This window comes from Electrophorus electricus, chromosome 2, assembly GCF_041902795.1.
Source record: "Electrophorus electricus isolate QZ-2024a chromosome 2, ASM4190279v1, whole genome shotgun sequence".
In the NCBI taxonomy this organism is placed as follows: Eukaryota; Metazoa; Chordata; class Actinopteri; order Gymnotiformes; family Gymnotidae; genus Electrophorus; species Electrophorus electricus.
This window is the reverse complement of record NC_137498.1, coordinates 39,130,605-39,157,009: the sequence shown is the minus strand read 5'-3', so window position 1 is coordinate 39,157,009 and position 26,405 is coordinate 39,130,605. Positions and strand designations below refer to the sequence as shown.

Genomic DNA, 26,405 nt, shown 5'->3' with positions numbered 1-26,405 from the left:
GAGGATTTGGGGACAAGAATGTATACTTCCTCTCAACAAATATTAATATTGCAAGGTGTTACAGGTGTCAGTTAGTGTCTCATCTAATACATACAAATTCTTAACAGCTTACAACCTGCATTTACTTAGAATGACCTCCAACACACAGACTGGGTATATTTTAGTCAGTATGAATGTATACTCTTTCTCTGCTGTTTATGATATGTCACATATAATTGAGAATGGTTTGTATGCAGCACTGCTATTCAACAAATGCCCCCCAAAAGCATCTACAGGTAGTTACATCTTGGAAACCAGACATGCACACACACACACACACACACACACACACACACACACACACACACACACACACACACACACACACAAATACACACAACACATATAAACACATGCACACCCACATATTAATATGTGGAGGGTTTAAACAATAGGCTGCAGAGAAAGAGAGAGGAAATGTCATTCTCAGACTCAGGTTTACCATATGCTATAAATGATTACTTATTCAGTCAGAATTCTGGGCATGTCAGATGAATACCCAATGACATTTTCTGAAGTATATGTCTCACTCTGTCCACGCTCTCTGAATCTTTTCTCTTCTCAGTCTCTGTACTAATCGCCACTGTTCTTTGTTTTCTTGGCCTCTTAACTGTGTTTAATTCACACATCAAACTGTGTGCACTGTGTATGATTGCACCACACGTGCTATTCTAAAGCTATTAGGGATTACATCAAATCCATGGCAGGGATTTTCATAGATTTACTAAAATAATTCCAGGATTTATTTTACTCTAAGCCCTGGTCTCTGATATTGATTTAACATACATGGCTTAGTGATGTAGTAGTGCTATTTTCCCTTTAAACTAAAACTATTTTGCAATTTGGCTGATATTTGAAATTTAGCCAAATTAACACATGCTAGAGAATTGGATCAAAGCCCTGGTGCATTGTGGGTACAACCACAGGTGGCATGTAGAGAAATTCATAAAGGGTAGCCTGCATTATCTGCCTCCATTATAATGTTCCACTCCTTATAATCGTTCTATGGATATTCTGAGCAACAGTACACTCAGCACACAAGAAGTTTTAAAAAGTTAGTGATTTCATATCGCAATCAGTTTAGCTGCTTGCTTGCTGAAACCTCGCAGATAATCAGGAATTGCAGTGGTAATTAGAGCAAGCACAGAATTTATAATGTTTACAAGTCTTTGCTCACAATGAAATGAGCCATTTTCAACATTTTCGACAGTAATAAGAGAAATGTAGATTACTCATTAATCTGGGTGATTCTATAAAATTACACACATTAGGGGTCCTTAGGAATGTAGTAATATCAATGTCTTAAAAAAATCACTGCATATTTTAATATATTTTTCTCCTTAGAGGTTTGGCTTTATTTTCCACTTCATGACACACAACATCACTATCAAGAACAAAAATGCACTTGTCTTTACCCCATTCTTTTCTCATTCTGACAGTTAGACGCACGCTTACTGGTCTCTGAAGGAGATGCCCACTGACCTCTCTCCGCATGGCACAGTGCACAGTGACGACGACGAAGCCCTGCACTGAGTCGAAGACAGCGAAGAGCACCTGGAAAAGGGTGGAGCGCCGGTCTGTGATGGCCAGCACAGCCGACATCCACGTGAGCGCCAGAAGGGGGAGCACCACGCAGGAGCTCCACAGCGAAGCCCTGCACACAGACAGCACACGGCCCGGCTACCTCAGCTCCTCATCTGCTCCTACTCGCACTGGCACGCTGGCACATGACCTTGGTGCCTCCGGTCCAGACCGGCTTGCAAGTGACATATACAACACAAAAGTTCATGTCAACCCCGGTGTACTTTAGCATACAGTGACTAGCACTCGCTTGATTGGTGGTGGTGGTAGTGGTATTGTATCAATTGGTGAGATGGAATAACACAGTCGATGGGGGGGGGGGGGGGGAGGGGGGTTGGGGGCAGAGGAAGGGGGGGCACAAATACCAAGATAAACATGAAATCATGGAACAACTGACATTCATTTCATTTTTCTCCTTTCATACACAAATATTCATAGAAATATATTAGTGTGAGACATGGTATGACAAAATGCCATGTGATGAAATGCTGGTGGACTACTGGAAAACTAACTGGATTATTAGTTCTAGTGTTGACTAAATAGTCCATTTCACACTCGCCTTCCCTACTAGAATGTATTATGTTGTACATACATTGTTCTGTATGGCATTGTGTGTCATAGTGGTTTACATGATACCATATAATGCATGTGAAGGCAGCATCCTGTGATTATGATGTGCTAAATGGCAGGTGTCAGTAAAGGCTGTCGGATGATGCCAGGTTCAGCACAGACAGGGCTGACCATAGTGGCTGAAGGGAGATGGACTGGCGTCAGTCTGGTTAGCCATAGTGTCTGACACCAAGTTAGTGTGTTCACGCTGTACTGAATTCACATCCTCAGTGTAAATGGGCTTAACTGACAGGGGACTGATGACCCACTTTCAGTTCATTACTAGTGAGAGTGAAAGACAGACAGAGGGAGAGACAGACAACAAAAATATGGTAATGCAGGCTAGAGAGCTTTCGTAGGATTTTATCTATCCCTATGGCCAAACACACATGCACCACATACTCACATATACTATAAGACAAATTGCACACACGACCATCATTTTCATTTAAAGGATGAAGAAAGCATGAAACAAATTACAAAAGACAGAGAGATAATTGAGTTGAGATATGACTAATTCCATTATCATTTCATTTCAGCTAGCAAAAAGCTACAGATTAGTCCAATTTTTTCAAAACCCAAAAGAACCAGAGATGACCTTAGACCCACTCTCTGATTCTTTACCTCTTCAAAGAACAGACATCTCATTCATGGCAATGTGTGTGAGAGAGAGGAAGGGGAAAAGAGAGAAAGAGAGAAGGAAAGAGTGAGGGAGAGAGAGAAAGGGTGTGTGTGTGCATGTGCAGGAGAGCAGCTCTTTGAAGAGTACTTGTTTCTTACTGTTAGGAGTGGGTTAGTATAGCTCAAAGAAGAATGAAGAACAGGAGAGAGAAAGAGAAAGAGAGCAGGTGAGTGAGCAAGGGAGATTGAATTGAAAAGAGGAAAAAAGAGAACAGATAAGAAGATAGGACAGCCATAGACAGAAGAAAAATAGTGAAAGCGCCAGAGAGAGGGAAAGGGAAAGGGAGATAGAGAGAGACACAGAAAGAGAGTGTGGAATGGGACTAACATGGCGCTGCTGGCGGTGGAGCTGGACAGAGCGGTGCTGGAGATCACCCCACACTTGGAGCATTTGAGGAGCAGCCTGCTACGTGCCTCCAGCGGCGGACTTCAGGACCCAGCACACACGCACACAAGTACACAAACACGCATGTACACATGTACACGCACACGCACACACACACACACACACACACACACACACACACACACACACACACACACACACACACACACACACATGCACACACACAAGGGAGGGGTGGACAGAGACATAGACATATGGAAGGAAAACAGAGTTGGAAAAGAGCGGGTTCATACCAATAATGCCACACACATTCACACAAAAACAAACAAACAAAAAATAAATAATAATAATAATAATAATAATAATAATAATAATAATAAACGAAATGGTGACAAATTGGAAGCAGTAAAAGGTATAAAAGGTAATAAAAACCACAAGGGGAAGGAAAGGGAATGACACATTGAAAAAAAGAAAGGATGAAAAGAAAAATTAAAGCAATGGCTAAATTATAACAGCTGTAATGGACAATAGTTGCAGCACAGACGTTACATGACAGATTACTAATGTGCATGGTAGTGGCATAGTGTACACATACATATTTAACAGAGCAGAGGTGTTTGTATGTGAAACAGAGGAGAACATGAGAGGGAAAAACCTCAGGCCAGAGATGGGAATTTGCTACAGGTCATCAATAACATGGCAAACACTTGGGAGCTGCAAAGATCAGCCTCTTTTGGCCATGAGCTTGTGTTTATGGGTTTGTTGTAATAAGCCAGACATCTGGACACCTGAACTCCATGACTAATGACCTGAGGGAGAATATCAACCAGGATGAGCTGAAATACTTTCCAGCTCTTTCTCTCTCTCTATCCTTATGTATGTGGATGTGTTGTTACAGAGAGCATATGGGGCCACCATGGTCAGACTCGCTCTCAGGTAATCAGTCATGGAGTTTAGTGTTTAATGAAGCACTCAGAATCTCTTTCCATTTTGCAAATGTAGCCCAGGCTGAAACTTGTTCCAACAATCTCAATGAGGACAGGGACCAAGAGCATATAAAAGAAATGCTCCTCTCAAAAGAAAGTTTCTCAACTTATTCACTATGCATAAACTTGGATGTAAATTCCATTCTTCTGGCCTGTATCACTGCAGCATACATTAAATAGAAGTGCTACATTAGGTCTATTTAAAGTATTGGATTTCTACAAGGAGATTAGAGAGTAGAGCTACAAACCAGTGTTATTTTCTCCTTAAAGGGGAACTCCACAGTTTTTTTCAAAATTCCTTACTCAATAAATTATATAGATGTCAACAAAGTAAGAAAGAGTGTTTTGGTGTAAAATGCACCTTTCTAGAGAAACATATCGAATCACAATTGTATGAAATTGTGATTGTGAAATTGTGAAATTCTAGGAAACAGACATCCGAAGCATTTGATGACTTTAAAAGCTTCATTCCGTTATTACACAAAATAGTTTCAGATATGTTGCATGATGCCTGACACATTGTTTTGTGAGAGTTTTGTTATAAGGTTTGGACTAAAACCCTATATATGTTTAATACAAAGAAGACTACACAAGCAATTTGGCCATTTTAACTGAGACTCCAAACTGTAAGGAGTGAAACTGTTCAGTCAAAACACTAGGCAGGATGCTGATATTAAAATTTACCCATCAATCATTGCATGTCTTGTCAAGATCTGTTGATCTATCCAAGAACAGCAAATAAACAGGCATATGACAGTTTTCTTATGAATGTTATTAATATTTAGATTTTTTGCTGATAAAATTGAATGAATATAAGTATAACCTGTTCAGAAAAGTTGCCAGATCAGCAGGAAAATTAATTACGCATATTAACTTTCATTTAGTTAGCAATCCTGAGGTCAGTATTGGCTATAGCAAGCTGCATTTACCAGCAACAACAAAAAACAGATATTCATTTATATGAAATATATAGGTTTGACATCACTTAGATGCCAGCCATCCACCTCTGCAGAAAATCTTTTCAGGGAAGTAGCATTAAGGAACATGTCTCCAGTCTAGGGACCCCTTGTGAGTGTGTGTGTGTGTGTGTGTGTGTGTGTGTGTGTGTGTGTGTGTGTGAGAGAGAGAGCATGTAGTAGTGACTGAGCAGTGACACTGCAGACAGCATGTAAGGGACAGCACTGTGATGCTTTAATAAAGCATCCTCATAATATGAGAACTGTGCATGGACTACACTAAGTCATAAGGTAGCCCACTCTGAAGCAACACATTCTTAAAATACAATACCCACGTGCCCATATGGAGGAGAGAGACAGAGAGAGACTGAGAGACACAGAGAGAGAGAAAAATTATTGCATGAGTTTGGTATTAACAGTGTGAGTGTTTTGTGGGAACAGATTGAATAAATTCTTTAACTGTTTTTGATGCCAAGAAAAGCAGCACCACTGGTTTAGGGAACATTCGCCTTATATGGGACTTGACAGTCTATGCCATGCCTCAGTGCATTAATGGCAGTGACCACAATCTTCAATGCACTACAGTCTGTGTGTGTGTGTGTGTGTGTGTGTGTGTGTGTGTGTGTGTGTGCGCGCGCGCCTTTTTTAAAAGAAAATATATAAATAAGGCACTGGGCACAATTCCTGGATAGTCATTTTAGATTCAAAAATGCATCAACTCCTCCACTTTCGCATGAAAAGTGTGGGGGAAAAAATCTATTTGGTAAGGGATTGCAGCACTGCTTTTTGTCGGGAGGGGGCATTAAAAATATCAAACCACTGAACTAGCTCACATCTCTGATTAGCTTCTCATTCAGTACGTAAGAGCAATTGTTTCCAACCCACTCATCTATGGAAATCTACCAAGCAATTTAACATCATCCAAACAGCACCCATCTGAAGTGAAGGACTTATCCATTACTATCAGGAGTACCACTTCACTGGTTTTTCTGAGTAAAATGCTTAGTGCTTCAGTATTGTCCACATGGCTACCAATGCGTGTCATTAATATAAGATTACTGATTAAAACGTACAGTATTTAAGATATGCTACATTTTTAATTTTGGCATTTGGATATTCGAGGTTTTTTAAAGCTAAATTTAGTCATTCATTAAAGGCAAAATGCAACGTACATTTTGTCAACTCATTCTTGTATGTTTTCAATTGCACTGCTAAAATGTGAATACACCATCTCAGCTCAGGCTGCTGACATCCCGCTCACTCGCAACGTCCGGCTTCCGTTCACCTTGGCCGCGTGAAGTTCCACGAACGAAAGAGTTAAAGGATATATGAGCGATTGTATTTTATTTGCTTATTTGAAAGATTAAAAATACATTTATCGTTTACTGAAATGTGTGTTGGTGTTATCATGTGCTCAACTTTGCTTTGAAAAGTGTCGGTGACAAGAATGGAGGACCTCAAAATTGCGATCCTTTCATATAAAATACTTTCAGAGTACACTTTCAAAAAGTTGTGAGACAAAATCAGACATTTCAGAAAATGGTGGGAAGATGTTCTCAGGGTAATTTACGCCTTTGTCTGTTATTATAATTGTGCTGTATAGTTCATTCCAGCAGCGTCGCCAAGGCTCGAGTCTCCAAGGATTTGATCCTAGAAATGTTTGAACTGCCGGTGTTTGGCGTAAGGTTAGTCAACAGTTACATTTTTATCGACGACAATTAAGTGCAGCACTTTATTAAAGAGAAAAAGTCTTTTAATTTCTGTTTGAAAACGTTTTCAGTAGTCACCTAAGGGAAGCGGAGAAGGCGTTATCATAAAATCATTAAGCACCAAATTTGTTTCACAGTCCAGAGGGCTAGCTAATATTATATCAATATATTTAGCTAATTAGCTTATAATCACCACAACGATATCGGTTAACGTTAACCAACAGTAAAAATCGTGTTAGCTAGTTTTCGTGCTTATGTTAAGCATTGCATTGAGCTCTCCGAAAACGCACCAAAACTACAAAACTGTTAATCTATAAAAATTAAAATAACTTTTAATACTATACAGTACTGTATAATAACAGAATTCTTAAACATTATTGCCGTCCATGTCGGTCGAGAATAGAGAAACGTCCTTTCCAGTTATGATCCATAATGGTAGACTGAGAATCAGCTATGTCTCCTTATTCACTTTGTTGAACAGTGTTAAAATATTCGTTTGCTTTCTGTCTCCTCTGTCTCTGTCTTAATTTAAAAATGTGTGTGTGTGTGTGTGTGTGCGTGCGTGTGTGTGAGAGAGAGAGAGAGAGAGTTTGTGTAGACAGAAAACTAATGACAGTGCCATCAGAAAACTATTCAGACGTAATGAAGCTGTCATAACTCACCTTTTATTGAAACATTTTGCTGAACCCTTTAAGCATATGCTCAGTTGTGTGTTGTGTTTGTGTGTATGTACATAAATGTGGTTTAGAGCCCCGGTGGCAGGCTGTTAGCCCAGGAAGACCCTTTTGTGTCTTTACTCACCCTGCTCGCTGCTTCTTGGACTTGTCTGAGATTCCATCTCTAGACATGAGCTTGTTAAAGACTACTATTCCAATTAGCATGTTCACCTGTGGGAGAGAAACAGAATAAATGTGCTGAGAGCTGCCATGGCAGGCTATCCTGCCACTGAAACATCAAGCATTATCTTAATTACCATATTTTGTCATTAGAATTTGGATTGTATAGATAAATTTGTATAGATATATTGTATGATGTTATATATTAGTCAGCAAGTCAGCAGAAGAAAAACATAATGACTGAATGCTATATTGACTGCTAGAAACTAATAGGCAGTTGGCGTTTGATTAAAGCATGCAAGCAGAATATGACTCAGAATAAAAAGCTCTGAGGTCACCTTGCAGGGAAAAGGTTTTAAAAAGTTTTTTTTAAACCCCTTGCAAAATTACAGCAGCTTTAATCTCTAAGCTTCTTTTGATTCACAGAAATTATTTTTAGTCTTTGACATTTATGTTGTTTTACATTTCCAAGTCTCCTAGAAGAGATTTTTTCATTGATGTGCTTATTCATACCGTAGGTTATCTTCTGTTACCTGTCTTTTGCTGGAACCTACTAGTACACTTCTGAGCCAAGCCTCTTGACATCCAGCTTCTCAGCAGCAAGACCTTGTGGGTATTTTCCCACAATGCTGAACAGTCACCCTATGGTTACCTTGCAATACCTATTTGAATGCAACCTTAGTATATCTGCATGAGGACCTACAACTGTGCTGTGAAGTTTAGATCTGGTACAGTAAAGCAGTTCTGAGGCAACTAGCTTTGTGAGAGAGTGTTTTGGAAGGCAGCAGCAGGTTCTCCAAATGCTTGAGCTTTCAAATTCTCATCTTGCTAGCCACTTGCTGGGAGACAATCACACCATTCTGCTATTTGATAAAAGCATGTTTAATTATTTTTCCTTTGAAGAATTGTACTGCAAATAGGAATGAGAGTCTGTAGGTTTATAATAGATGGTGGTATTTAAACAAGAATTAGCAAACTTCACTGAAACATCCCAAAAGGTTATCTTCATTCCAGGATGTGCTATACACCATGTATGTACAATATGCGTGGAACTTGGAGAATGAGGAAATGAACAGTTGGAAGTCTTCTAATGTGCATGAAGGAATACCAAAAATGTCATCATTGTTTCTTAGGAACTGTAAGGGTACAAGTCCAGTATATTGCTCAAAAAATGTTTCTCAATGAATCCAACAAAGTGATTTGCACAGGATGGCCCATCTTTGTACCCATACTAACTCCTCTTTTTGTGAGTAGTACTGGGAGTGAAGCAGGCGAAGCAGTTCAGAATTAAACACAAGTTTAGGCAGTCTTAAGAGAATATCTATGGGAGGATTTTTCTCAGGTCTTGCATCAAGAAAATGTTTTAAAGCTCTCAAACCATCTTCATTAGGAATGACTGTGTACAAACATTTAATGTCCGTTGAAAAAAGCAAAGAGTTGGAAGGTAGCATTTGTTCTTTCAGGTGTTCAAGAATTTGTAGAAAGAGTGAGGAGTCTTTAACATATGTAGGTAAGGACTGAATAATTGGTTGAAAAATGTCATCCAGAACCTGGGATATTATTTCTGTTGGGCAGGAACAAACACTTGCAATAGGACATCCTGGATTATTGTCCTTATGAATTTTAGGCAGAAGATAGAAATGGCTGCAGTGAGGATCATGTACAATTAGATTTCGTGCAGAATCAGGGAGGAGTCCTGCTGAAATGGCATGATTAATAGTTGATTGGATAGTAGACTAATGTGGAGTGATGTCAGAGCTGTTCTGCCTATAAAAACTAGTATCAGTGTCATGTTCGCCCCTACCTGGCATTGTGGTTCCCATGGCAATGCTAATATGTTTCTTTACTTCCTGTTTTTTTCCTCATGTTTCCTTGTTTTGGTTTCTTTTGGTTCCTCCCCACAGTTAGTTCCATTACCTGTTATTGTACTCACCTGAATCTTGTTAGTCCTCATTAATCTCTGTATTAAACCTCATGTTTATGTTCAGTCTTTGCAAAGTCTTGACTTAGAGTTGCCCTATGGAACTCTAGTTACCTTGCAATACCCATTTTAATGTGACCATAGTATATCTGCACTAGGACCTACAAGCTATGAAGTTTAGTTCTGGTGCAGTGAAGCAGTTTTGAGGCAGCTAGCTTTGTGAGAGTGTCTGGGAAGGCAATAGCAGGTTCTCCGAATGCCTGAGCTTTCAAATTCTGATCATGCTAGCCACTTGCTGGGAGACAATCACACCGTTCTGCTATTTGCTGAAAGCAAGTTTAATTATTTTTTCTTTAATTAGATTTGCCTCCCGGAGGATGGGGGCAGCATCTCCAGATGCCCAAATCTCATTTACAGCAGTTTGTTTGAGTGGGCTGTATCACAACATTGCCATGGCACAGACAAACAACGCAAATCACATCTGACCGTGAAGCACCATGCAAGCATCTCACAAACATCATTCACACCTGAGGCTGGACGAGACACGGTGCACACATACACAATCATAGCCCAGCAAGTTTACTTAAGCATTTAAAACATGCTACACTGATGGAAAATGTACACATCTAAAATGGAACCCTGATCCGACACTAATTTCATTAATGGAAGTTTGTGTCCCCCTGGCTTAAATCATTGTTTGCTTATGCTACCAAACATCAAAGATGTTAAAGTAGCTGACGGAAAGTCTGAACAATGGAAATGTTTAGAGCGTACCAACACCTACCAGAACAATGACAGCAGCAGGGCCTACAAAAGCATAGAGTAGGCCTCCTTCCAGAGACAACCAGCAGCTGAGAGAGAGTAAAGGACATGGCGGAATGTCAGTAGTAGCAACAGTGCAATTAAAGAGGTTCAGACCATGGAAATGTATCACTCGTGATCAGCAAATCGGCATAGAGTTTTAGATGGTGCAGTACAAGAGAGGGATAAGTAGAAAGAAAAGGTCAGAGAAAACCCTGCACAGGTCATCATCTGCCACACTGCTCTGCATCAGAGCCAAAGTGGTAGCCACTGCAGACTAAAGAAAGTGTACAGTCTGAAGGCAAGATAGAGGGCAGAGAGGAGGATGAGCTGTGGTAGAGTTATCTGAGGAGAAAGGGTTGCTCCTTGGGACCTTATGGCTCAGTCCCTGCCCTTATGTGACAGATGTGTCCAATTATATCCCTAGAAGCACACTTTGTTTTCAACCTTTCCACCCGATCTGTCAGTAGTTCACTTGTTCAAATCAATGGACAGTGAGAAGAGTAAGGCCAAAAAGCTTTAAACATCACAGAGACGTAGGAAGTTGGTAACTGGTCTGATAAGGGTTTGTGTTAAGGAGTCAAAATTTTGGGAGCTCAGAGGTGAGCGGAGAGAAGTACTCACTAGCTTGGTGTCCCATAACCTCTAGCTCTGGTGAATCCTACAGATACAGCAACAACAAGGGCCGGCAAGCCTGTGGACATGGAAGGGGGAAAGGAAGTAGTTGAATATTTAGATCTGGAACAGAGAACAACCAAGCACAGAGAAAAAAAAAAAAAAAAACAGCTAACCCAATATCTCTGCAGACAAAATTAGACAGCAGAGGGATTATTCCCATATTAAAAACTTAAATGCCGTACTTATTGTACTAAAATTAGTAAAACAAAACAAAACAAAAAAAACCCAAAGAACTAAATTAAAACAAAAACTAAAACTTTTGAACAGAAATAAAAGCAATATTAAATTTGCTTCTACAACTCTTCTTAAATTGACTTGTTTTTCTCTCCTGAATATGAGTTTCATTCATTCCATGGGGTTCTGAAGTTCCAAGATTGTAGATGAGTTCTTTCTCTTTGAGTTTCCTAAATTTCATTGCTGCTATAGCAACAAATGGCAATGCAAACAGATATGTAATTAATGCAGTGTCCATTAGAATTAAAATGCCTTGCTACTGGAAACGACAAATCCTTAATTCTGATGGTACGTAGGTGTTCAGCAAATCGACCAGCAAGCCTTCTCTTGGTTTCTCCAATATAAAGCTGATTACATCTCATACAAGTAATAGACAACTCCTGCAGTGAAGCATGAGGAGGAACAGGCGATGAGAATTGATCCTTTTGTGCCAGTTATTTTAGTGGCTATGTTAATAAATTTACATGTAGCACATCTAGAGCGGTTGCAGGGTACAGTACCACAGCCATTATTTGAATGATCATTTATCTCACTCATGACGAACATGAGTGATGTTTTTGTCTTGTCCAAAGGAGATTAGTGGAGGATCCAAAAAGGGATGCGTTCTCTGTATCGTCCTGGAGGATTCTGAAGTGTTTAAGTATAATATCAGCCACTGTTTTATTTGTGGGATGATAAGTCAACACCAAGGGAATTTTTGTAGTCTTAAAAGCAGATTGTTTAGAGGTCAGTGTGTCCACGTGCTGAACAAGTAAAACTCAAGCAAATGCATCATCTATGACTTCTTCAGGAAACCCACAGTTTTGAAGATATTCACACATTTCCAGGCTTTTCTGGTGGAAGTCTTCATTCTCACTACAAATTCATTTAAGTCTAAATAGCTGTTAGTAAGTATAATTTCTACTGGCCCTGGGATGTGAAAAATTGTACTGCAAATAGAAATGAGAGTCTGTAGGTTTATAATAGATAGTGGTATTTAAACAAGAATTAGCAAACTTCACTGAAACATCCCAAAAGGTTATCTTCATGCCAGGATGTGCTCTATTCCATGTATGCCCAATATGGGTGGAACTTGGAAAATGAAGAAATGAACAGTTGGAAGTCTTCTAATGTGTATGTAGGAATACCAAAAATGTCATCAGTGTATCTTAGAAATTGTAAGGGTACAGGTCTCATATATTGCTCAAAAAATGTTTCTCAATGAATCCAATATAGAGGTTTGCATAGGCAGGTCCATTTTTTGTACCCATACTAACTCCTTTTATCTGTTTGTAGTACTGGGAGTCAAAGATGAAGCAGTTCAGAATTAAACACAAGTTTCAAAAATCTTAAGAGAATATCTGTGGGAGGATTCTTCTCAAGTCTTGCATCAAAAAAAAATGGTTTAAAGCTCTCAAACCATCTTCATTAAGGAAAAGCAAGAAGTTGACCTTCAAGGATTTGTAGAAAGTGTGAGGAGTCTTTAACATACGTAGTTAATGACTGAACAATTGGTTGAAAAATGTCATCCAGAAACTAGGATATTTTTTTCTGTTGGGCAGGAACAAGCAGATGCAATAGAACATCCAGGATTGTTGTCCTTATGAATTTTGGGGAGAAGACAGAAATGGCTGCAGCGAGGATCATGTGCAATAATATTTTCAGGGAAAATCAGGGAAGAGTCCTGCTGAAATGGCATGATTAATAGTGGATTGGATAGTAGACTGTAAATGTGGAGTGATGTCAGAGCTGTTCTATCTATAAAAACTAGTATCAGTGTCACGTTCGCCCCTACCTGGCATTGTGGTTCCCATGGCAATGCTAATACGTTTGTTAATTCCTGTTTTTTTTCCTTGTGTTTCCTTGTTTTGGTTTCTTTTGGTTCCTCCCCCAGTCAGGTCCATTACCTGTTACTGTACTCACCTGAATCGTGTTAGTCCTTAATAGTCTCTGTAGTTATTAAACATCATGTTTATGTTCAGTCATTGCGAAGTCTCGTCAACTCTTACATTTCTGAGCCATTGGTTATTGTGCCTGTTTATTCTGGTTTATTGGCCCTTTGCCTGTTTTTGGATTACCTCTTTGCCTGTTCCCTCACTATTTGGTTTACCTTGTTGACTGGATTTTGGATTTATAGTGCTGGTTTGTACTTTGGATTATGTCTGCGGACTACGCATGTTCTCTAAGTAATAGAAACACACACTCTCTCTCTCTCTCTCTCTCTCTCTCTCTCTCTATATATATATATATATATATATAAGATAGGAGAAAAAATTCATCTACAGGAGCAGAAATGAATTCTGTTTCTCTCTATACTACTGTATAAACAATATATTTACAAATCATGAAAGGAGAATGGCACTGGTTATGTCCTGACCAACATATCCTGAGAATCAAGGTAAAGTTTATTAAGGTGTAATCTTCATATGTTACATATTGCACTATCAAGTTATGTCATCACTGCCCAGTACTAATTGTGATTACATCAGAACATGATGCAAATGTGAAGTTGGTTGTTTGTACATTTTTTGTTTGTATAACACACCAAACCAGGAAACACATCTACACTCAGACCAGTAGTTAATATGATAGTTAGCTCAGTTGCACTGTTAATAATTACAAACACCTTGTTGAAGCAGCTAGACTCCTTCTTGGGATTACAGCTACTCTTAATTAGATAATAGCACAGACTTGAATAATACTTAAATAATATATGATTATTTGATTATGTATGATTACATGTACAGCCTTAACATTCTAATACAATGGATTCAGGCATTGTTAAGTAGAAGTGTGTTACCATGGTAACAGGATCAGAAAGAAATCGAACATTATTTCTCTTTCATTGAATTGTTTCATTTAATTGAATTGAAAAGTAATTTCATGATGAGCTCTATATCTGATGTTTTAGTCAAGAATTGTGCCAATACCTCTATGCCTCTTGAAAATAGAAAAGTCCTACTGTGACTGCTGTATCAGACAGAAACATCTTTGAATTAATGGATTAGATAGGTGGATTTGATAATGCTTAAAATGTGTCCACGCATGACTGTAATTGCTTAGATATCTCCTTGAATCTTGCCTGTGCTGGAGAGATTCTATCCTATACATTTTTTATATCTGATCCGACATGTGTGACTAGCATTACAACAGCAACATTGAGCTGAAGTGGCATGGCATATTGTAATGTGTCATTTGGTTGCAATGAAGCAAACAGGCGAGCCAGATTGTGTAATGTCATGGGGCTGAAGAGAAGTGGCATGCCATACTCTGTAGTGTCACTCATCTGATTGCAAAAAACAAGCACCAAAAAAACCCAAAAAAACAAAAATGAAAAACAAAATGGCATAGTCATTCTAACTTTTCACATGTTGGATAGGACTGTAAAAAAGACTGGAGTTTGAAGAGGCTATCGGAGATGCTGAGAATGTGTGAGTATCAGAGACCTACCCCAGCCCAGGCACAGGAAACGCTTGCGAATGAGACGTGTTCTGATCTTGCCAATCACTGCGAGGTAAGACTGCCATGCCTCTGTCAGTACCCAGCAGAAAGAGGCCAGAAAGAAGAAATGCAGGAAGGCAGCGGTCATGGTGCACAGTCCCTGAGAGAGAACCAGAGAGAGTGAGAGAGACAGTGAGGAAAAGGTATGGCTGACAGTCCATAGATACAAGCAGGCAAGGTTTGTTAGTAAAGAGGAAAAGGTAGAGAGGGCATAATCCCAAGTGCAGTTAACACCCACCAGCCTCATGAATGCCCATTATATGTGCTATGCAGAAGCATTACATGAGTCACTCATTTGCTGAGGTAGTAACGATTTCAGAGAATATAGAGAAACGAAGTCAAAGGAGGATAAGAGGGAGACACACTAACAGGGTTTACCAGAAGCGTATGACTGTTAGACAGTTATACTGCTCAGAACTGAGGTTAACTACAATCGACACTTCACAAATGACTGTAGATGAGAGGGATATGGCAATTAATGGATTCAAATTTCAAGATAAGTAGTGCACTCCAAAGCTAATGCTTTGGGTTTCACAAGTCAGTTATTATGTTTGAATGACAGAACCGAAATGGCTGAAGCAGCCCGGGTTTCTTTTAGTATTCTGTTGTTTCCGCTTCGGCCTCAGGCGACTGCTCCTGTTTGAGTAGCAGTGGATTTCTGTCTTCTGCCTCAGCAGCCACACATACACACACCCTCTCAGTGTGACTGACATCGCTGACACAAAGCTGACCCCTGGAGGCCCCAATACGGCTGCCCGCTCTGGCTGCCAGTCTAAAAAACAATTGAGCCTCATCTTGCCATTTCACTGAGATTCTATCACTGCCTCCTACATAATGTCTTGATAGGCCAGGGAAGCAAATACACGTGCAGTCTGGCTGTGAATGGCACTACTGCTCTGGTGTGGTTCTGTACTGGCTGCTGGAAAGACCTTCAGTCAGGTTTAAGCTGTACATGTGACATGCTATGTGCTTTTCTCCTGGCCCCTCCCACATTTCAGCAAGGGCTATAGCAGGATGTCCAGGTCCCTTTAGTACCTAAACCAAGAACTAAGAGCACCTCGTGGTTTTATTTGGCGGTGGATCTTAGGTAGTCATGATAAATCACAAATGTGATTTTGTCAAATAAGTGTAAGTAGTCATCAAAAAATGATTTATTGAATAGGTGCAGAGGGTCTGAAAAATATTCAAACTATTTGTGGCTTGAAATCATGTTGAAATATTCATTCAGACTGAGGAAGAAGTCTTCTAACCTCTTCCTTCCTGATACACACATGCAGGTGCACTTACCTTGCTAAGTGTTTGGGACTGTCCCACCAAAATAAGCACATTAGAGGCCAGTATAGACAAGCAGAAGTTCACTAAGATGATGGACCTCTCGGAGCGAATGTACCTTAGAAAACAACAAAGACACATATGTATCTGCAAACATAGGTGCTATACTGCTTGACTTTGTATGAAATTCACTGGTGGATTTAAGTGTGTATCACATGGGCAGCTGCCTAGGGTGGCATTTTGCCAGGGGCAGCATGTGGCACTCACAGACAGAAAAAACTCAAAATGGCGACATCGGCACATTTTCATCATGTCAATGTGTGGGTCAGTTAACCTTGTCAAAGTGTGTGCCGTGTGACACATTCCCCAGTAGATTCCACAATGTCTATTCTGTTGGTTTTCCTGTCAATTCCTTCATGTTCTTCCGATTGAGTTATAACCCTGTCCTTGTACATGACCCGCTTATCACTGTCAATCTGTTCATTATTTATTATTATCTATAGCTGTTTATATGCAACACGTCTAAGCTCTGTGTATTTATACTGGTTTGTGTGTTTCTGTGAAGTATGGCCATAGCATTCTAGTGAATACTGTTGACACTTTTTCATAGCATCTGTATTTTTCTGGTTTCCTGAGTTATCCATTTTCCTGGTTATTGACCTATCATGTTGCCCTTGATTTTGATTTTGAATTATCCTTTTCACTGAGTTTCGTACTTAAGTCACTAGAACTGTAATAAAATGCTGAAATGTTGGCAAGTGCAGTCTGTCTCTTCTCTCACAGTGGCACACCCTGATTCAAGTTTGTGAGTTTGACAGAGGAAGGTCTTCCACTGAGAAGTATGGGATGGTGAGGGAGTTGGGGCATGGGTAGGTTAACCTCAGTTCCCCCCACTGGAAATCTGAGGTTGGGGGAACAGGGGTAACAATCAAATAGTGTACTTCTAATGTTGTACATCTGCAAAATTTATTTATATTTGTGTGCTTTTTTTAGAAATAGGTTAATATAATAATTACATTCTCTTTTTAATTTGAATTTATATACTAGAATTTTATTTTTATTATTATTTGTGTCTTTACAGTTACTGCTGAATAATAATAATTTATTTATTATTATTATTTGTTTTTGTTTGGGGTTTTTTTGCCCAGTGCATCATATAAGCTAGAGCTTCTACTGATATAACCAAATAGAGGCATAAGAAAATATAGTCAGAGGACCCACACTGAAATAAAGCAGAAAATGAATGTATGCAGGATCCACTGATGTTTAACCACCAGCTCACCACCCAGTTTTATGATTTAAACTTTTCACCACACACTTTTAAGATTAAAATTTTTACTATGTAAAAACCACTAGTACCTGAATTCTTGGGGGAAAATGTGATAAAATACAATTTATGAAGTTTAAGCAACAGATAAATAATGGTGTGTCAAGATGGTGGAGAAAATACCTTGCAACTGGATTGCACTTCTTTACTGATTGTTATATATTGCTAATTTAAAATCAGTATTGCTGAAATGCTGACTCATGTCACTAAACCACCTAAGCTAAGAAAAATAAACAGTGACCTATGCCATGTATATGATATTTATTTAGCTGCATCTCCCCATACCATTAACACCCACTAATAGATTGGAACATGCTAGTTGTTTTGTTTTCCACCATTTATGTCAGCATAACTTTGTCTGTTATTGTGTTTTATGTAAGCATCATTTTTAGGCAGAAACTGATAGGTAAGATGCAGCAAACGCAGATCAATGGTGAAAACCCATGAGAGATCAGCCAGATGTCTAATAATTCACCCTTAATAATTAACAGTTTACTACAATTACTTTCCCAGAAGCATGATTAGAACATTAGACCACACTGTTAAAAAGCCTGTGTCACTCTTGAAGTAAACAGGCACTTAATGCAGATGCCGTCCACAACATGACTTTAGTCTCTGCTACGTTACATCTTCCACACAGAGAGTATGGCTGCTGTATTAATCTGCTAAGTCCTCCTCTAGCACCCACCACACAACCCTGACTGCTCCAAGAATCCCTCATTTGTTTGTAATTAAAGCTAATTGTAGTTCTGGCCCAGTGCAGGTCTGCCCCACACCAGAGTCTCTCACTCTTTCCCTGCCTGAATAATCCCTCCTGTTTTTTTGTTTTTTTGTGTGTTTTTTTTTTTGTTTTTTTTTTAAACCTTAACAGCACACCAGAAGTCTACAAAATGAACTCAAATGTTCACTGTGATGATTCAAAGCACCTTGACCCTGGAGATGAGAATGACTGGGAGTTGAGGTAGGGCATGGCCTCCCTTACCTCCAGAAGGCAGCATAGATGAGCAACAGGATGAACAGAGCAGTGCAGGAAACCCCACAGCCCACCATGAGCGGCACGGACGGGAAGCTGGAGGGTCCCATGTCCTGGGTGTGAGGAAGGGAAAGATATGGAGAGAAAGAGAAATAGAATGATTATCAATTTCTGTGTAATCCAGATCCATGAGGTTGGGCCACGTGATGAAAATATCTGCACTCTCAGTTAAGCATTCTGCAGAAGATCTGCCGCTGATTTATTACAAGCCTCTCTAGTTTGGCCAAATGGAGACAGGAGACAACTGAGAGAGAGAGCGGCAGGACAGCACGTGGAGAGAGGATTTACCCAGGTTAACGGAAGAGGTCATGGTGGCAGGCAATGCACGCCATATGGCTTTCTCTTTTCTCTTGCTTAGTCTTTCAATTTACTCTCTCTGTTTCACCCCACGAAACTTATGGCACAATCTGTTATTTTAATCAATATTGCTTATCACTCATCTAATTAATTCCATGACTCACATAATGACTTGGATACTCTCTTACTCTTTCCTCCTTGTCCTCCTTACATGACTGGAAAATGAAATATGGGATTATGTGGGGTGGTCTTGGACCAAGCCCACCTATTTAGCTCAGTCCAAAGCACTGAGAGGTGCTCCAAACAGCCTTATATAAGCACTGTTTTTGCAAAACCACTGATATTCTTATGGCAAGCATACATTTAAAATATATTCAGATATTCTGCATGATATCACAGGGGGCAACCTTAACACTAGACTTTTTGCAATGGCCTTCTAAAAAACAAGGCATTTTTTCCCCTCAAAGTAATAATAATAATAATAAAAACATGTAGTGATTTAAGATTAGATTTATAGCAGAATTGGACTGTGTTAACCAAAAGTGCTGTTGTACATATTACAATACTGGAGGGATGAAGCATTGTCTTGTTGCTTTATGACATCAGAGTCACAGGCAGAAAGGTTTGTAAATCTATATGCATTACCAAACCGGGTAAATCTATGCATAAGTAGACTAACATGATCAGAACACTAATACAATGCTAAACAAGCATCTCAAAAGAAAACCCAGCATAAAAAAAATCTCAGGCTTTCCAAAAACCAAAATAACAGAAGCTGTGTATATATTTGCTAGTTCTATGTGCAATAATCAATAAACAAAGTAGGATTTTGGACAGTAGATAAATCCTTGATAGAAGAAACACTGGGACATGTTATTCTAAATTTACATTTTAAATTCTAATTTTAAAATGAGGTAATGATGCAACATTGGTCATTTGGTAACCCACATTGCTGGCACTGACTGATATATTAAAATGACTAGAATTAGTAAGAAAAAACATACTTTAAAAAGGAGCTTTAGGAGACGTGGGGCTACATATACAGAGACTGATTACAAGATTAACAAGAGCAGGTGTATGTGATTAGCCAGCAGTTCTGATGTGGGGCTAGGAAACAGAGGGGCCAAGCAGGACCTGAGGACCAATCTGGACTTGGGTGGGACTCCTAGGGGAGAGCATTCATGCAGGTTCTTGTGCTCTATGAGACCTGATTGAACCTGGTCTGGTGTTAATAAACAAAAATCAATCAGCTTTGTTACTTGCCTCTTTGGGCATTGGTTATTAAACTATTCTCTCTATTTCTTTTTTTAAAAAGCTTGTTGTGAGGCTGTTGTCTCCTAAAGGAAACAAACACGCTAAAGACAGAGAAAAAACTGTGTTATAAACAGCTAATTAAACAGCTGTTATAAACAGCTAAATGCAGTTAATAGACAATTTGTAGTTCATAGTAGCAGTAAAAAACAGCAAAATGCAAGGGAAGCTAAATTGGATGGCAGAAACATCAACACTTCAATAATGTTAACTTCCAGAGCTCTCTGGTACTGCAGAGTATCAGTATGACTACTGATGACTATAGAGTTTTGGTCTGAAGCAGAATACAGTGTTGGGCAAGTATATATAGATCTACTTCCTTCCAAGTGTACGCTAGCTGTCATTTATAACCATATACCATTATTGACTGATAGTGTTCAGGTTCCAGGGTTAGCTCAAAAGCACAAAGGAATGTGTAGTGTGTGTTGGATTGTGTGAGAGAGCAAGAATCAGACAAAAAAAGGGAAAGACTAGTAAAAATTCAGGGTGTTGCAGGTGTGGTGGGTGGGTGTGGGCGATGTTGGAATTCAAAGGAGGTTTTATGAAAGTTTCATGGCTACAGTATGGATGTCAGTGTTGGCAGGTGCAATGCTTGCAGGTGGCACAGAGGGAGGAGAGCCACTGCCAAGTTCTACCTTTCTTCTTACATTTAGCCTACTGCCTACAGCATGTTAATAAGCACTTCTATGATAGGTAGCCTGCACTACTACTGTGAGCTCTGTGCTGCCAAGGTGGACTAACATCATCAACTACAATGAATTAAAAATATTGGCGATGCAACAAACTGAAACTTCACTCGCCTCACAAAAATAAAAGCAGGAGGGAGACAGAGGAGGAGGGAGAGTGTGAGTTCTCTCTCTCATCCGTTGTGTGAAAACCTGAATTTCAATTCGCCACAAACGCATCAAAGGAATCCCAAGCCAGCAAGGTATCCATGATCAAAACTCCTAACAAAAAGGGCTTGGGAAATGGCTGCATGGTTGAGGAGGAGGCTGCGATAAAGGACCTCAGCCTCTCTGAGGCCTTTACAAAAAAAAGACACATTTGCAAGTGATGACAAGACAGTGGTAGAATGAAAAGTAACAGGACATTTTAGGCTAGTTCTTGTTTAAAGTGCAATGAAAGACAGATGAGATGAGATGAGATGAGATGAGATGAGATGAGATGAGATGAGATGAGATAAGATGAGTGGGTTTGTTCACATCAAACCGTAGTGACATGGACCGACTGACAGTCACTCATGAACACTGAAATAATCATCCCTTGTTACTTAAATGTAAAATCAAATATGTTTAGCTACTAGTGTCTCACTTTATGGTCAAATTAAGAAAATGTAATGAGTCAAAAGAGTCAAACCAGAAACTACTAATAATAAACATTAGCAGTCAGCTTTTGTATTCTGTTTGATTCTGTCAGGACACAGACCATAAAAAGGTGATACCAGATATAGAAGGCAATAAATTATTTCTGTTCCTTATGTCCAATTTTTCTATGGAGGGGAATTTTTGTTTGGTTACAGACCTCTAGCCCCTGGTGTTCATGCAATAAGTGCTGCCCTCAATAAGCATGCCAACCAGGGGGAGTGAACCACAGGTCTCCTATTCCCCTGCTGCATCTAGTGCTCCGAACCCACAAATTATAGAAGGCATCATGGGCCGTCTATCCTAGCAGCCCTGGAGCAGCAGGAAGCTCCTAACTGAGCGGTAGCCGGGACTATTTTCAGCCGGGCAAGCTTAACCTAGTTCTCCTGCACCCGCATGCTGCTGAGAGACTATTTATCCTCCTCTCTCCCTAACTCCCTTTTACTCTGCAATAACTCATTATGACAAAAGGGGAGAGGGAAATGTATGGGTAGAGTTGGACATTGGACAGCAGGGGATAAGGGTGTGTGGTGGCGGTGGGGTGGTGGGGGTGCAGACAGCAGGAGAGAAAGATGACGACTGAGAAAAAAACCCCAGGCGAAGGACACAATGTAAAAGTCTGCATTAATCAAATGCATAAGACCCTGTGAGCCCTAAAGTAGGCCTTAGACCTTTGAGACTCACTACCTTCTGTTTAGATGCCTCTCGTCGCAACATCAGGAGACCGGAGCCACTATTTTAACATATGCTTAGGTTATCCTTCAGCTTCCCAGGACACTTGTTAAGGCTGAAGTGGTTCGGAGAATGGCAGCGTGGGAGAGATGTCTGTCAGGGCACTGGGAATGTTGAGACCATGATGGAGACCCAAAGCCTCAGGCTGCAAGCCAGCTGATCCATCATGGTGTCCCCAAACTACTCAGAGCCTCAACAAAGTTCAGACCTGCCTCCTGCAACCTGCTATTACACCACTGATGTTGATTAATGGTTATAGAAATGTGAGAAGGACTGGCCCCAAATTATTCCATCAAACAGCACAGCACATAAACACAAAGAGCTTGGAAGAACTGTTAAAGAAATCTTAGAAGGGAAGGCAGCTGGGATAGGTTCCATGTCTACAACTGTGTGGAGAAGCACTTGAGGTAAATGGGGGAATGATGTTAACCACAGCACAGTGGCTTCTAATCTAGGAGACTGGATACCACTTCTAGTTGCCTGATTTTAATATGGAAAATTGAATGTAATCTTTATCTCACCTCATTCAGCCTGATTAAACATGAGAGACTGTTATATGTAATCTAAATAAAAATAATGCCAATTAATTGCTTTTACTGTTCACTAATATGATATAATATATACAAATATATAATATTGTTCTGGGAAGCTCTGAACTAGCGAGTTGGTTCTACCGCTGAGCTTTGGTTCACGTGTGAAAAACCATTTACAAAAGTTCTCTCTGCATGACTTCATGCCTCAAACCTCCTAGGTGTTGCTTTTCCACCTTGATTTTCTCTCGGTTTTCACTTAATACAAGAAGAATGTAATACTGAGGGAAAAGCGAGAAGACTTGGTTAAAGCCACAAACATGCCAATGGAAATTATACAGAATTGAGTACTTTTCATTAATGTTAAGTTCAAAATCTCAAATAGTGATGAGCTGCCTCATTTGGGATTTGGCTGCTTTTACAGATGAACAAGTGACAGAGTCTTAGGAAGTACCTGAGGTCAATGAAAGCAGCAGAATTTGTTGTATTTACATAAAGTTCTGCAATTGAACTGTAACTCAGAGCTAAGGAGCCAAAGATTCTGGAAGGTGCAAAACACAAAATGACAGAAGCTATGTGACACCAGCATATTGAGATGTACATTAGGTGTGTACACTCTTAAAGTGCGTATGCATGTGTATGTGTGTGCGCACGTGCATGCATTTATTTGTGTGTGCGTAAGTGTGTATGCAGCAGCAGGGAGGGAAAGATCTGTCAATAAGCCTGAGGCAAATTCATCGTCTATATCCCTAGATACAGAATGATCTTCGTCCTTTAGTCATCCAGCCCCAGAGCACTTCAGCATGCAAGGCAGGTTGGTCCTCTGAATCAGGACTTAAATGTGTGTGTGTGTGTGTGTGTGTGTGTGTGTGTGTATCTGTCTGGCTACTAGGGAGGTAACACTCCAAGAATTCACTGGCAGAGTGTGTGCCTTTGTCTCTGTTTGAATGCCTCTCATTTGATCTTGTATGCCAATAAATCAGCTCAAAGCCATTATGTTGCGTGGAGAAACTGACACACGGCAAATTGTTACGGCCAAAAAAGTGACTATCCAGTCACTGCCTACGGCTCCCGTCATCCATCATTGGATAACCGATTGGCACAGAACTGATGAGTCACAAGCATGGCAAACACTCGGATCTTGGGACTTGCAGTCACTGTACTAGAAAAAGAAACTGCCTTGTGCAGCCATTATCTCAGTGGTTTTCATATAAGGAATCTGTGAGCCTGGTAAATAGTAACTGAGTGCTCAGCCTATGACCCTCTGTCTCAGGGAAGCAGCACAGAACATGAACAGGATTAGCTGGCAATACGCCATCCACCGTAAATGGCCTGAAAGCAGTGGCTTAATCCTGCCCCCTCCATTTTCTATTAAATATAGAGGTTAATCCAGTGCTCTGTGCCTTTATCTATCCCAGTTTCTTCTCCTCCCAACACCCTGCCCTGGAAAAGCTTTTAACATTGGGGTTGAGATGGTCATTCATGCTCAGCGGGTTTGCTCTCTTCCAGACACTATTCTGTTACTCACAACCTGGCATAATGCATTTTTTTTATAGTTGTCTGCCACACTGCTAACACACATAAAATTCATTTGACTTATCTGCAACAGCAAACTCTTGGAAGCACACTGAAAGCTTCCCATACTACATCATTCTGACCATGCTCATGTGATACAAAAGTGCAGGCCCAAGAGGACACACAGTGTGGGCAGTGAGTTCAGGAGGCACACAAGGTGATGGTGTCAGAAGGCCTCCTCCATCTGTACTGCTCTTCACAACCAACCCAGTAAGCAGCACATCCACCCTGATGCGTGGGTAGGGGAGGACAGCATGTGAGACCTTCAGCTCTGGCCAATGATGCTAGCTCAAACAGTAAACAAAGCAACCTGATGCAATGTCTTCAGAAAATTCTACCTCCATCCGCATTCACACCATTGATTTCTAAAGTTTCCAATGTTCTTTCTAAGGTTCTATTTTAAGCCTTTAAATTTAGCAGCTTAAGGTCGCTGTTAAAATGACTGGAACCCCCCCCCCCCCCCCCAACCAAGCCAAATAATCACAGTCTATTGCAAGTTTCTACACTTTGATTTAAAAAAAAAAATGAAGCATCAGAAAGGTGAGTTGTAGCAGCACTCTCTCACTCTTTCAACCCCTCTCTCCCACTCTCTAAATACTTGCTATAGCTTTGAAAGCAGTTTGCACATGGTGTTACCGTGAAGGCCCTTCCAGTCTAGTGGAGTGTACTTTACCTGCTTCTGGAGAGCATTACTGATGAAGATGCACTGACCTGTACACAGTGTGGGTAATGGAAGGAAAATGACTATGCACTAATGGTGCAGTTTATTCCCCATCTCCAAATGTCAGAAGGCATTCTAGCACGAAGCAGTAGTCAGTGAATATTAATGTCAGCATCACAGAAAATTGACAGGTGTCAAATGATAAAGTTAGCCACAATCTTCAACTCAGTGGGATATGGACAGAAATTCCTGTCAGTATGTTTTAAACATAAAGCCATATGGAATGTTCTAGAACACTGCATGAAGTTCAGTCACTTGAGAATATATATCGTAACAGTGTTATGAATGACTAATCTGCACAATTCATCCTGGTACTACCAAAATGTGCAGTTAACTTCACATGCATGACTGTCTTTGGCAGTAGAGTAGGCCATTTCTAAATGAGGCTGGATATGGCAAACATTTGAATGACACGCTTCTGCTTTGTACAACTTTTATAAAAATTGTACAACTTTGTATAAAATGTATCAAACTCCTAAATTTGACACAGTAGTGGCCATTAAGTCTTACAGACATAAATGACACATCTACTTTTAATTTTTTTATTTTTTATTTTTTATTTTTTTTTATTAAAGAGAGAATACAGATGTGGAAATATTTGGTTTTGCATTTGTCCATTGTACCTACAATGAGAGCTCCCTCACCAGGGTCCTCTGCTTTAGCTGCTCTTGTTTTGTGACCACCCAGTTCCCCATCCTGACCTTCTTTCTCCCCCCTGCCTCTCTAAGGCCTTCTTCTTGACCTGTGCTGCCCAGATTTCCTACAAGGGCCTGGAATTTCTCTGCCTCTATCATCAAGCACAACAAAGAAAATGAAAATGCAAATGATCTCAATAAAACATTTCCCTTTAGGTTTCCTTTTGACAAAGGGTAAGATTTGTGGGTTTTGTGTTTAAGCATTGCTTCAATTTTCTGTCAGAAAGCACCTCTGTGAAGGAATTTGCATAAGTACTTTGAACATTCACAAAATGTCAGTACATTTGATAGCTGTTTTGTGATGACTGGGAAAACCTAATCTTGTTTGCTAATGGCTCTCCTTCTTTTTGCGGATATGTTTGATGCCTCTGATGCTGCTCTCTGGCACTGGCAGTAGCCAGTTGTGCACAGCCCTGTGTGACAGTGGCTGGTCACTGACTACTCCCCTCACCACATATTGCTCATTCCTCAGGGCTATTATCCATCTCCCAGAATCCCCTTCACCTGCCATGCATATCAATCATCCTAATGGTGCTGCCTTCAAAACATACAGTGAAAGAGAGAAAACATGATAAACAAAAGTGGGTCAGTCTGTATGAAAGAAGGGTAAAAGGGGAGAGCTAGATGGAGAGAGGGAGAGAGAAGGTGTCCATAAGCTTAGCATAGAGAAGAGAGGCTTCTGTAGGGAGCAGCT

The 26,405-nt window shown here is 40.1% G+C and overlaps 1 protein-coding gene across 22 annotated transcripts in view; it reads right to left on the bottom strand.

The window, feature by feature from the left end:
- The window catches only part of adgrb2 (adhesion G protein-coupled receptor B2), a 188,123-nt gene that overhangs the window by 25,648 nt on the left and 136,070 nt on the right, over positions 1-26,405 (bottom strand). For 12 of the 22 annotated variants that reach the window (XR_014118762.1, XR_014118764.1, XM_035529193.2 and 9 more), the window contains exons 17-24: positions 18,439-18,542; positions 16,145-16,247; positions 14,807-14,957; positions 11,090-11,159; positions 10,449-10,515; positions 7,709-7,794; positions 3,239-3,337; positions 1,495-1,693 (exon numbers count right to left, since the gene is read on the bottom strand). Coding sequence is in view for 20 of the 22 variants with exons in the window: in XM_035529193.2 (XP_035385086.1) it covers positions 1,495-1,693; positions 3,239-3,337; positions 7,709-7,794; positions 10,449-10,515; positions 11,090-11,159; positions 14,807-14,957; positions 16,145-16,247; positions 18,439-18,542 (879 nt within the window). In the remaining 2 variants the exon portion in view is untranslated. The remainder of the gene's footprint in view (positions 1-1,494; positions 1,694-3,238; positions 3,338-7,708; positions 7,795-10,448; positions 10,516-11,089; positions 11,160-14,806; positions 14,958-16,144; positions 16,248-18,438; positions 18,543-26,405) is intronic. The other 10 variants (XM_035529188.2, XM_081702948.1, XM_081702928.1 and 7 more) reach the window with 3 other exon arrangements.